This window comes from Schistosoma mansoni, assembly GCF_000237925.1.
Source record: "Schistosoma mansoni, WGS project CABG00000000 data, supercontig 0247, strain Puerto Rico, whole genome shotgun sequence".
NCBI classification, from domain to species: domain Eukaryota; kingdom Metazoa; phylum Platyhelminthes; class Trematoda; order Strigeidida; family Schistosomatidae; genus Schistosoma; species Schistosoma mansoni.
This window is the reverse complement of record NW_017386110.1, coordinates 75,212-88,758: the sequence shown is the minus strand read 5'-3', so window position 1 is coordinate 88,758 and position 13,547 is coordinate 75,212. Positions and strand designations below refer to the sequence as shown.

The 13,547-nt window shown below is 32.1% G+C and overlaps 1 protein-coding gene across 1 annotated transcript; it reads left to right on the top strand.

Moving 5' to 3' along the window:
• Positions 1-3,074: 3,074 nt before the first annotated feature.
• On the top strand, positions 3,075-13,207 carry Smp_168420 (hypothetical protein; the record flags this gene model as incomplete). The annotated part of the gene is made up of 6 exons (XM_018792575.1): positions 3,075-3,467; positions 4,698-5,021; positions 7,110-7,284; positions 11,296-11,474; positions 11,660-11,737; positions 13,082-13,207. 6 exons carry the CDS (start codon positions 3,075-3,077, stop codon positions 13,205-13,207), a joined length of 1,275 nt encoding a protein of 424 aa, XP_018644011.1.
• Between the last annotated feature and the right edge of the window lie 340 nt (positions 13,208-13,547).

Here is a 13,547-nt window from a genome sequence, read left to right as displayed (position 1 = left end):
AATTGTGTAAGAATAATTCATCGTAAGTCTGTTGAAAGAATATTAATAGTTTACGATCATAGTCGTGATGGTAATAAATATTTATATTTTTCTCTTTAAAGGTTTCTTTGATGCCTGAAAATGTACGTATAGCAGTACTTCCTGTTGATATATGTTACAAATACTGTGTACTGATAAATTTTACCTTATCTCAAACTTAAAATTAAACCTTAATTACAATCCGGCTACTTTTAAAAACTTAAATAAACCAGTGTTTTATAACAACTTAAGATTTTGCTTCAATAGACCTCTGGATATCCTTTTCCCATTAAATTTACTTTCATCTTAAGATTGGAAGATATTGTTAGGTTAGATTCATCTTGTCTGTTGTATAATTTTCTGCAAAAACAAGGAAACCCTGATTTTTAAGCTGAGTACTGTGATTCAAGTTTCCATAACGATTTTGGCAGTCTTAATAAAACAGAGTTCAGATATATTAACTGACTTACTTACTTAATTACGCCTGTTACCCTAGGCCTTACACCAGTATTCTCCATCCAACCCTGTCTTGAGGAATCCTTTCAAGTTCTTCCCAGTTGTTATCCATCCGTTTATATCTGTTTCGATTTCCCGGCATAATGTGTTCTTGGGACTTCCTCTTTTCCGCTTCCCTTCACGATTCTGAGATGTCCATTGTATTCCGTGCTTCCCCTCAGATGTTGAAGTCTTCGTAATCCAGTCAATCATCAGAAGAAAGAGGAAGGGGCAGAGTAGACAGCCTTGTCTGACTCCGGTCCTTACTGGAAATGCACCTGTCAGCTGTCCTCCATGAACGACTCTGCATTGTAGTCCGTCGTATGAGTTCCGCATAATATTGACAATCTTCTGAGGAACTCCATAGTGTCGAAGAAGATTCCACAATATCCACACTATCAAACGCCTTCTCATAGTCAAGGACGTTGATATATAGTGACGAATTCCACTCAACGGAATGTTCTACGATGATCCGTAGTGAAGCGATTTGGTCTGTGCACAAACGGTCCTTACAGACTCTAGCCTGTTGATATCGAAGTCGGGCTTCTACTGCGTCTTTCATTTGATTCAGCAACACTCAGTCGAAATTTTTTCCTGGTACTGACAATAGTGTGATGCCTCTGTAATTCTCATGTTTGCTGAGATCTCCTTTCTTTGGTATCTTGATGAGTTGTCCTTCGTTCCAGCAAGTCAGTGACACTTGTTCTTCCTCCAAAATCTTCTTGAATACAGTGTGAAGCATGTTTGCAGTTACTTCAATGTCTGATTTCAGAGCTTCAGCCGGTATATTGTCAGGTCCTGCCCCTTTCCCGCTCTTGATTTGTCTGACAGCCATCTTGACTTCTTTGATCGCTAGTTGAGTGACAGATATAGGAAGGTCAGCGTGTGCTGCTTAAATGTTCGGTGGATTCAATGGAGCTGATCTATTCAGCAGTTCCTCGGAGTATTCTGCCCATCTTTTTCTCTGTTCTTCAATCTCCATGATTGTCTTTCCTTCTTTGTCCTTGACTCGTCTCTCCGGTTTGCTATATCTCCCTGCCAGTTTCTTTGTTGTATCATAGAGTTGTTTCATATTCCCTTCTCTTGCAGCCATTTCTGCCGTCGTTGCTAGTTCTCCCATGTATTTTTGATTGTCGGTTTGAATGCTCTTCTTCATTTCCTTGTTTGCTTCCGAGTACTCTACTAGTGCCTTGACTTTCTCTGTTCATGTTCGAATGAATTAACATAAATCCAAATGATCTACTGTTAACGGTTGTATTGTAAATCCATCTTATAGTCATCTGTGTTGTGTCTTATCAACCTCCATATTATTTGTATTTATAATGTTTTGATTTACCAACTTTGCAGGTTGGGAAAGCTTGTAAAACAATCAAATATTTTATTTGTTCAGGCTGTAAATTTTTATCAGGTTACTAGATTTTAATTGTAAAAGAAATGGATAAATAAGGTTTATGAATAGATACTTTAACATTTAGTATATCCTTGTATTTTGTTGAACTACTCATAATTAGCTCATTTTAATTTACGTTTTAGCATTTTGTCCCTCTACAGTATATCACCTTCAGACTTATTAGAGTTATAACAGAATTTCTTCATGTTATTTTCATGCATCAAAACTGGTTAAAAAACCATTTAGCAAATTCCACTAATTCGAGTATTCCAAATCATTTGTAATAATAACATATTCATTCACAATTTCTTATTTAGGAGATGCGTTAACGGTCAGTGTATCATTGGCATTTGCGTGTGTAATATGTGCTGGACCGGGAAAACTTGTGAAGAACGATGTTAGTTATTTTTGGTTGGAATAATAAAGTTTACAATGATTACTAGACTATTTATTTTTTGAATTTTGTAAGTCGCTGGTAACAATCATTTCTTAAACAATTATATATATTGTTTAGCCAGGTTGGTTGAAAGCTGGATTATATCATAGATCAAAGCAGTTACTGGTAATTAGAAAAAAGCCAGCTGATTATATGTAAATTCACCATGGTTAGCCAAGCTATCAAACCACTGCAAAGAGCTTTCCTTGATTTGATTATAACCTCCAAACAAGGTGTTATGCTTTCAATAGACTTTATAATAAACACACTCCAATACACAAGACATAACCAGTTATAGTACTGATGCACTAATCAGCTGATGGCTGATTGATTAAGAAAGTATTAAACTATGTACAACTTCATAATAGCAATCATTTTTTGAGATGATTCTATTTCTTCATAGAGTTCTTAAAATATTCCTCTACTTAAAGTAACAGCGTTAATATCTATCAAGTAAACCGTAGTAAATTTCGAAATTCATAACTGAATTAAATAATTATAGAAAGTAGTAACCGAATGTTAAGTTTATCACTCTAAGTCATCAACATCAGGTACAGTTACAAAGTGTTATAATGATCCAGTTCTTCTAAGGCTTTATTGACATCTAATACATAACAAAAATGAAAAACCACTCAATCATAAGTGAGATTTCAAACTTGAAGAAATATAAATCATTCCATGTTTAATAATTCATTTCTGGTTTATATTATGAAATATCAACTTTGTAGAAATTATATGCTTACCATTTTAGTACATAGAATTCCGAAATTCACTCACACAGTATTCACCTTCGAAACCAAGTTTTCTAACTGGGTCAATGGAACTCTGATTGGTAGTCTTTCTCTGAGTGATGAAAACTCCTCCTTAGCATCATGTGAAAGTGTTCAATTTAACATTGTACCTGGTTCAAACTACTTACCGGTAGCTATCGATGGAACAACTGGTACTTTGAAAGTAATTGACAGTGTTTATGGAACGATCAAGAATAATCACACCATCACTTTTCAAGTGACAGTTAGGAATGCAAATACTTCCTTGAATATATTTGATGATGCAACGGTTAACATTCTAATTGATGGAAAGTATTCAGAAGAAGAAACAGAAAGTGAGATCACTGCAGTCAAGAGGGTATGATTTCTGTTCATTGTGGTATTTTTTAAATGAAACTGCGATTTCTGTCATTCATCTCACATTTTGTAAGGTGTCAATGAAAGAGATTCATAACTCGTTTCAAGTGACACTATACTAACCTGTTTCTTTCAAACAACTATACTAATGTGACCAGCAACAACAAAAACAGAATATCAACGTGATTAGTGGTATATGATCACTGAAGGCAACCTCTAAAACAGATGTGTTTCACATTCACTTATCCCACAAAACACTGTGGTTTGTAGGATAGCAACACGAATTCATAATGACTTCAATGGTTCCGATGTTAATGAAATAGGATAGTGTTTTCATTAGGACGTAGTTATCCGATTCTGTAAATGTGCACAATAAAATATAGAACCATGATGTGTACTATCCAAATTTATTATGATTTCATGGGTTTTGATGAGTAATATCAGATTTTCCTCTTTATAGGGCTTCATAGTTCCACCGGATACTATCAGTGTTACATTTTCTAGAGTATACATCCAAGATAATCCAAATTATTGTCTCTTCGATACATGGTTTATTGATTCCGTAATTGTCCTCCCACCTGGAAATCATAGTTTGATCATGAATTTTTCTGGTCCATCCTTAAATGATGTCTATTATGGATATATACAATATTTGTTCACTTACTACAACGGTACAAATATAGCAAATAACTATACTGTGCAGTTTAATAATCTCACATACTTGAACAACGATTCCTCGGTAAGGATATGAATGTTTTTTGATGAATTTTACTGTTTATATCATTTTCTTTTAAAGATTGTAAATGTATAGATGACAAGGAATGTACAGGTATATATACATATGACCCCTCTTGATTTCAACCACTATAGGTTGATTGTTGTAATGTGTTCAATAATCTCCGAAAGTTTCAAGGTTCTGGATATCCATTCATACTGGACTTCGGAAAACAATGAAGCATAGCCAATAGGTTTCAAAAGTATATGGTTATGTACAGAAATGTTTTTCATAGAAACATAGTAACCAAACAAGTTTGATTTATGTTTACCGATAATAAAAAATACACTCCATCTAACAGATATTAACTGTGTATAAAAATGAAAAATCCTTAGATAATTCGAATTACATTGTGTAAACGCAACCAGATTTTCTGAGTTCACTTTCTGTATAGGTATAACCCTAAGTTAACAGTCGCTCATGAAGCTGATGTATTGTCTAATATTTTTCTCTTAGCCTTCAAGTTTCTTAATGACAAGTCAAATACTCGTTTCATCTGTTCCTGCGGATGATAAAGAAAACTTCAGTATTAGGATGAGATTTAAAATTGGTCTTTCTCCTGAAAGGGGAGCTCCTCCGATGGGCACCAATTTAATAGTTATAACGGAAGCATTACTGACTCCAAAAATTACCGTAGATTTTTCCATGGTCGTTTCTTCGAACTGTCCAACTCAGTATGATGCAGTTAATTTCATAAAATGTCCTCAGTTGGTTGACTATGGTGGAGTCTATGACTATTCTGTGAACTTCTTTATAAGTAGACCAATAGGAGATTATACGGTAAGTTAGGATTGATATACTTACATAAGAGTTTACTAACTTTGTTTTGTTTGTGTATAATACTTTAATCTAATTACATGATGTGTTTTGCAGGATGTATTTTAACATACAGAGAGAATTTTATAAAAAGTGCTATATAATGAATAGTTTCGCACTATGTTGAACCATGATATAGGTGGTTGTAAAACATTGCTTTACACTTTATTATGCTACAATTAAATGTCGTGTTGAGAGATAGTTTACTTGAACAATAAATGAAAGTTTCTTCTCAGTACCAGGTACTAAGTTCTATTTCATATGAGGCTATTTAATAAACTCCGTTTCTAGGTAACTTGGATTTCTCAGCCATTTAAGTTAGCCAGTGTTGTTATTCGATACTTATTTCAAGTATGTCAATCATTTTTTTTATGAAAAACTCATCATTTCGCTAATCTGTTAAATGTAATACTCATTTTTCTCAAACAACCAATATTCGCGATTGTATCTTCGTAGTTTGTTACCCTGCAATATTATTATCTTGCTGATGATTAACTTAAATAAGCACTTCTTACAGTTCAAACTATTCAAGTTATCAATTTTCCTTTATCACTGACGTTAAGTGAATTGCCGTATCAAAACTCACAATGTCTGGGCAGAGTTACAGTAGGAGGCATATGCTGAGAAGTATTGAGTCTTTTTATCTTGCTTAGTGTTCTTCTACTGTCTAATATTCTTGGTTCCTGATTCCAAACACCACTGGTATAGAAAAGTATATACATTTCAAAGTAACTAAACAACAAAATATCAGTTATATATCTAAACTTAAAATAGGGATGCTCTACTTTTAGCTTATCCATCAGAGCTAATTGGTTGAAAAATGGATCAGTCATGTTTAAATTAAAATTATCAGAGAACAGTTTGAATAAATCAAAGTCATATTGATAAATAAAGGGAATGATATGTTTTTAATGATCTATATGATCAAATCTTCAAATTTGAGATTATCGGATGAATAAAAAATGGAATGGACAGGATTTAGTTTTGCTTTCTTTTCTTAATGATTATATCTTTTTAATCCAAAAGGCGTCATTTTACATACTATACTACTATACTATATTGTTGATAACATTTTTGTAAGGATTTTAAAAGATAAAGAAGGTAGTATCCAATTTGTTATGAGTTTTTATGTCCGAATTCTTAACCGGAATGGTTTGACTTCTTATAGTCTGTTTTTTTCTCTTTTATGGCTGAGTTCATCAACGGTTATTAGCTTAACCGAAACACTTAAGTTGTTGAACTATCTTAGCTTTGAGAAGCTATCTCGGAAGACTTATAATGCATAGAATCAAGGAGTAAATGTTCATTGATTCTTATATTCAGATAAGATGGTGGTTGGAGGTGGTCAACAACGCAGTGTCGAGCCCCCTAGACTAGTGGCTACATTGTAACTTGATCGATAGCATTCGATCAGCACTAAGAAGGAATGACACGCCTGACATTGATCACCACCCAGTGATCAATCAGTTGAGATTCTTATATTCAGCTTTATTCATTTAAATCGCTCACGTTCTGTGCAAAATTATCCGTTAAAACAAAAACCATGTTCCTTGTTGTTTTCGATCTACAGATAATAAGTATAAACATACACCAACACATGTAAACTGAATGAACAACACATTTTCACAGTAATATTTGTATCTCCAATAGATTTCTTTTGCAGAAAGAATCACCTTATAGTAGAACCAGTATAGGAATGTATCCAAGATTTCCTACTTACTTTCCATTATCAGTACAAGCTAGATGCAGCCAATGAAAAATTGTTTCACTTACCACAAACAAACTTTAATATAAAGTTCAATTATTAGATATAATACCAAATGATTTCGATTTACATTAGACGATTATGAATAATATAAATTGACTGCCTAAAAGTAGTTTCTCTAAGCTTGGAAATTATTCAGTATATTGTAGGCTAATGAATGTGTCAAGTATTAAAATTTTATATATGTTCCTCTATCCGTACTTACCATTAAAAACTGTGAATATTCTCATTATCGAATACCATATACGAACAAACTTACCAGTTATATGTACTGATTTGTTTTATAGTTCACATTCAGCATTGATCAATACAGTGCTTCGATTGGACATATATCTTTAACGCTACCTCCAACATTTGCTACCTCTCCAGAAGGTTACAAAATAAATACGGAGGAATTTGTTACTATGAATACCGTATTGACAATTTTCGGTTACGCAAGTGTTACAAATCTACTGAATCTAGGTAAGCTTATTTTAAAATTATCAGTATTATTAAAAATTTTCACAATGCTTGGTTATGAAATCAAGTATATAGTCATCGAAACCTTAGTAGGCGATTTTGTCATCTATTTTAAATGTACTTGTGCAAAGTCCAATTTAAATAAATTCTATCATGAATGTATGCAGTTAATAGATGAATTGAATGTTTCAGAATAGTAAATAAAACCTTTTGGATCATTATAGGCAAAGATGGATAGTGTCTAACAGTGGAATACAGGATGCGCGTTTTGTCCTATTTGCTTATAATGCTTGTGAATTAGGGCCATATCGAGGCAATACGCATAGTATGCACATATGCCAATAAGAGACTGACCAGTTGCAGTTTTAAACATCAATTGGAAGATTCAAACAAACAATACTAAGTGAATTTTTGATCATTGATGATAAAAAAGAACCTCAGTTCAGTGCTTATTCTACAACCGTTTTTAGTCAAGAATTTACAAATTTTCAGTCGTTTTATTTTATTCTTCTTACTATAACTACATGAGAGATGAAATTTATATTCGCCGTCAATTCATCTACTATGATGGTCTTTACATTTATCATTTATGAACAAAATCGTTTATCAGTTGAATGAAAGTTTTTACAGAAAGATCATAAGCTCATAAGTTATTCAGAGAGCTATAAAAATAAAGGTAAACACTGAACACTGCTTGAATAAAACACAATTCTAGTTTACTTCTAGATGTTTTTTTTACTTTGAAATGATTGTAAACAAAATGTCACACAACAATCAATAATGTGGAACGTAGTCATAATAATGTAAATTAGGTAACTAACTTATATAAAGTACCGATGGGAAATTCAATGCAATTAAATTAGAAACAACAATTTGGATATATCTATATTTTGGGCTTATATGATCAGTAAATGTTCTGCTAAAATATTTGTCAAAGAGATAGGCAAAATCACTAAAATTATTCTAGACAAGTAGTCTTATTAATTACTTCAACATATTACTCCAAATTTCATTTCGAACAACGAATTATTATGTATACTGAGGACTATCTATTATTATTACTCTTTCCTTTAAAAGTAATAGCCATTATATATGAAATATTCTCAAGAAGGTTGTTAACTGGAATCACAATTGAATAAATATAAACAAGATAGGAATGCTAAAAATTCCAACACTGTAAAATAGTACAAGATACCCAGGCGAACAATATTGTTGCCAATTAGATCCTCATCAGGCTTTATTCTAATATGCAATTATATATATATATATATATATATATAATTAATTAAGGCAGTTTGTGAGTCACTGATAACAGTAGAATAGATTACATAAATAAACATAATAAGCAAAAAGTACAAATTGATAGGGCGAAGACGGGTGTACTAGTTATGACAAAAGTACTAAAGGCTTAAGTCAATGTTTCTCTTGGCTCAAATTTCTGTGACTATGGTAATAGAATAAGTCAACTAGATACCCATGTGCAGTTTGAAAATTCATTTTCACAAACAACAGATTTGGTCCACACTTCACTCAAGGAACTTATTAGATTTCAGACCACATTGGTTGACATCTGCCGACGATAAAAAAATAGTAAATATACCATGAAATCCAAACCAACTGAACAGCATCAAGATGCTTTACATAGACTTAGAAAAGATAACAGTTGATTCATAAGCAAGCCAGGCATAACAGTGGACTAATTCTGATCAACAAAGCAGATTGGGTCAATAAAATATACTCATTTTTGAATGATGCACCTAAATTTCAAAAACTCAGCGACGTTAAGTATTTAAATATGAAAGCTAGGTAACTATTGATTAATTCTCTCAAAGTATTGAGAAAAGTGTTCAATTACTCTATCCATCCATGATTCACTTAAATCTACGATATCAAACACGCCACAAATCCATGGTTTACTCAAAGTCCAAACGTCAGGACTTCCTCTTCAACCAGTTTTAGCTATATATAACTCCCCATACCATAAAACTGTAAAGTGGTTAGTTTGAATCCTGGATCTCCTATACGAACTAGTTGTCAATAGAAGAGTTAGAGACATTTTTGATTTTATTTCTAAATTCGAACATAAGGACTTAAATGGGGAATTGATTATATCTCTAGATGATGATTGATAGCTTACCAATAGCGTACCGCAAATGGAAATAACTGATTTAGTGAGTCAATAGCTTCTTAAAAAAATTAATCAATATTGGAATTTCTGAGGTTAGTCTAAATGAATTACATTTGAAATGTGCAATGAACCTTCATTTTGTCTTCAATAATTCATATTATAAACATTTCGATGAAATGACAATGGGTCGATTCCTTTCTGATTTCTTTATTGAGAAACTAGAAAATGAACCTCTAAAAGAGATTATTAAAATCTTGAACTTAAGAGACGTAACATTGGTGATACTTTTACTATCGTCAATCAAAATATTGGAAAGGAATAACTGTCAGAGTAATTTAATAATATGTACTCAGTAATCAGATTCACGTGTGAAGAGAAACTTGACAACAAATTACATTTCTCTAAACAGAAAGCAAAATGGTTCTATCACCAGAAGTGTGTATGCAAAAAGTTCTTCAGGAAACCAGTGCACACAATTTTTAAGGTTTGTGTCCATTCATTACAAGAGAAACTTAGTTAGATATCTTGCAAGTAAAGCCAGAAAGTTATGCTTAAACGACACTATAAACAAGGGACTAGAGCGCAGGTGGGTGAGAATACACATTTTAACCACAATCCGTTTAATGTGATTCTGTTTTTCCAAGTTGTCCATTATTGTTATTATTATTATATCCATTAGTGAGACGAAACTATCCTACTGTTCACTTTATTCACACGATTTATTGTATTACTATCGTATTGATTGTAACTTGACACCTTACAACAAATCATTCTGACCTTTAGTAAGCGGTCTTTATAATTTACTAGTGACCATTTTGAAGTAGTTCTGCTGTAAGAGATGAAAAATTCACCAGTTTTAACACTTAACATTATTTAATTAACTAACATGCCTTATATTGGCCTTTGTAAGATAACACAATTATTATGGATTTATAACCGAAGAGCCTGATGATGAAATTACTGAAAATGATTGTTCCCTCAAATATTCTGTTTTTGTACTATTCACTTATTATGGTTATTTATGCAATCTATTCCACTGTTATCACTAACTCACAAACTCTCTTGATTGGTTTAATATTTTCATATATGCATATAAATAATATTTCATATTAGAGTAATGCCTGATTAGGATTTAATTGACAACAATATTGTCCGCTCATATAAGATATACGTACTGAAAACACGATAGTTTACTCATTTAAGGAGCAGAATATCTCTAAGTAAATATATTGTGAACTAAATGAAGATTATTCAAATAACAATAAAGGATGATTGGCTTCTTGAGGCGATATAAATACAATGATGTAAATTCAAATATTTCGAAGCTTATTATAACCTACCAGTTAACAAGATATTACATTTTATCAACTATCATTTAAGAGTTAATGAAAGCTAAATCAAATTCAATTTCTTATTTAACTATTTTAGCTGAAATGATAATTTGTAACATTCCATCAAATATAAATGAACTTATTAACTGATAATCGATCACACTAATAAGTTGATTAGTATCAGTATGGGGATACACACTGCTGAAGAGTCCCATACTAGGGCGAAACGACCGTCCAGTGCTTGGAAGTTTTCGATGGAGGTTTAGCTTATATTGACTCGTGAATTCAAATATTGAACTGTTCATTAGTACTAAACTTAATATCAGTGAAATGCTGATGAAATTACTTGGTCATTTTCAATACAAATATGTATCTGTTTTCCTGGAACATCCTTCAGTGATATTTGGAAATGATCGTTATTTTTCAGCTAGTTTCATTTTATAATTATTTCCAATAAATTTTAAGTATTTCTTTTGAGACTGGTTGCTCATGTCTGGAAAACTATATGTTCATATATCTTTTACTTTTTGAAATTACTTTTTAAATTTCATGTAGGGGCTTATGATACTTCTCTACCAGTGTCCAACCGCTCAGTTCGTCTAACAGTTTTTGTTCATATCTACAACTTTGGTTTCACATCAATTAGGTTTGAAGCAAAAGTCTCACCAGCAGGACAAAATTCTACAGTGAAGGTTTGTGAGAGTCAACTCTCGTCAATTACAAATGGCAGTATGGTAAGATGAGATTAATTTTAAGTAGTCTGTAAAGACTGACTTACCTATTTTCTTCGAATACATAGCCTGGAAAAAGCTTCATTTCAATAAAGGATATTCCAATCTTAAATCAAGTCGAAAAGACTCAATTTTTCACAATTCAACTAACTGTCACACCAAATACATATTCTTACTATATTCTTCAGGCGAACTTCGAAAATAAAATACTTGGAGAATTGTGTTACATTGAATATTTGTTAGAAGAAACCAATGAAGTAAGAAAAGTAAGTTTAATGTGTTGTATCCCCGTAAATCATACAGTTGATCGACGAGCAACTAATTTCCTATCTATTTACTGGTCCTAGGAAGTCGTCCATTTTTGAACCTTGAGCCGAAAGCAAAAACAGAAAACATGAAAAATTTCTCACTATAAAGATTCAATTAGCTAGAGAAGACGAGGATATCTATAGGATTATGATTGACCATATAATTCTAGCAGATTTAGGAAAAAGCCCAAAACTGATAATAAATGTAATAATTTATTTGTAAGTATTTGGAAAAGTGATATCGAAGCAATCCACTCTATATGAACTACTAACATGAAGACTGATCGAACACAGCCCTTAATATCAATAGCGGAAATAAGTAAACCCTTATAAATGAATTCGTGCTCAATGAATAAGCTTATGGTTATCTAGACTTAACAGTTGAGTGCAAAACGCCTTTGTGTTTAAAATGACAGTTACTAGGCCTCTGTCTTGATGTGGATATCAACACTGGTATACAGATATAACCATCTGACGAAGCTTAAATGTGTGCCCTGGATTTCACTTCGAATTTCAATTTAAATAGAATAACATTCAGTCATACAAAAAATTTGGTTGTCGAATCTGAATGAAGAAGACATGATCGGTTTTTTCCCAGATTATTTTGGAAGTTCTAATAATTGCTGACTGGTCAGAGAAATTCCAACATTTTCCTTGGTTTCTAAAGAACTTATCGCGAAACTCAAGAGAAATTCCAAGACATTTTTTGTATACAGAGATTATCAAATGACTCAGGTACGACATAAATAACGCTACTGTTGTACATTAACAAACTTACCTTATTTCCTGGAAAGAATAAGTTACCATTAAAATGTCAAACATTTTGTAGTTGTACTTAAGTGAATACATTATGATTGTAATTAAGAAATAAAAACCCCAGTCAGTTTAAAATAAATGAGTGAGGTCAGAAAACATAAATCCTAATTTATGTTAAAGTATGATAAATGGAGATAGTACCGATAATCTCAAATATGTAGTAACTGGAGATTTTTTGATTGTGAAGTTATTCCATCGAATATATTAACAAGATATAACTTAAAGATAACCTGTCGTAAAATCTCGTTAGGTGTACACCAGAAGCTATAATATAACACAAAATAAGTATAACTGCAATTCAGTATGTGTGTACTGATTGGTCGAATATAAAATAAGACTATTGACTAAACGTATATGACGGGCGTCAAATACCAGTTTACATTCTGACCACTGATTTTAGAAGTGGACAGAAACTGATTTAACTATCCTAGATGTTTATAATCTTAATAAAGATTGGAGAAATTTAGTTATTCTCTTGCTTACAAGATTATTACTTTTTGCATGAAACTAATGAAAGTTATTAAAATTCGTGATCAGAAAGATTTTCAAAGGTTAGCTTTATGGGGTGGAAATGAAGTCACAGGAAGTGTTACTGGTTTATATCTTGCTTGAAACCTTGATAAACAACTCGTTTTCCATATTTCACATCTAGTAAATGCGTATTATAACAAAAACGATTTCAATGAATTCATAGGTAATTTTATTTCAACATTTATTCTCAAAATATTAACGTCATACTGTTGGTGATGTCAAATCCTCAGAACTTACTTGGTAAATGGCTCAATTTTGTAATTTTATTTTGAAAATTTTGATTTCTTTGTTTTCGCGCCAAAGCGCTCTTTTCACCTTCAAGTCGTATTTCCCACTTGTAAAATATCTTAAGTGCTATTGGTCCATTGTATCTTGAGTGTGCTATTTTGTAATGCTGCCCAAGGACAAATTATCGCTGTAT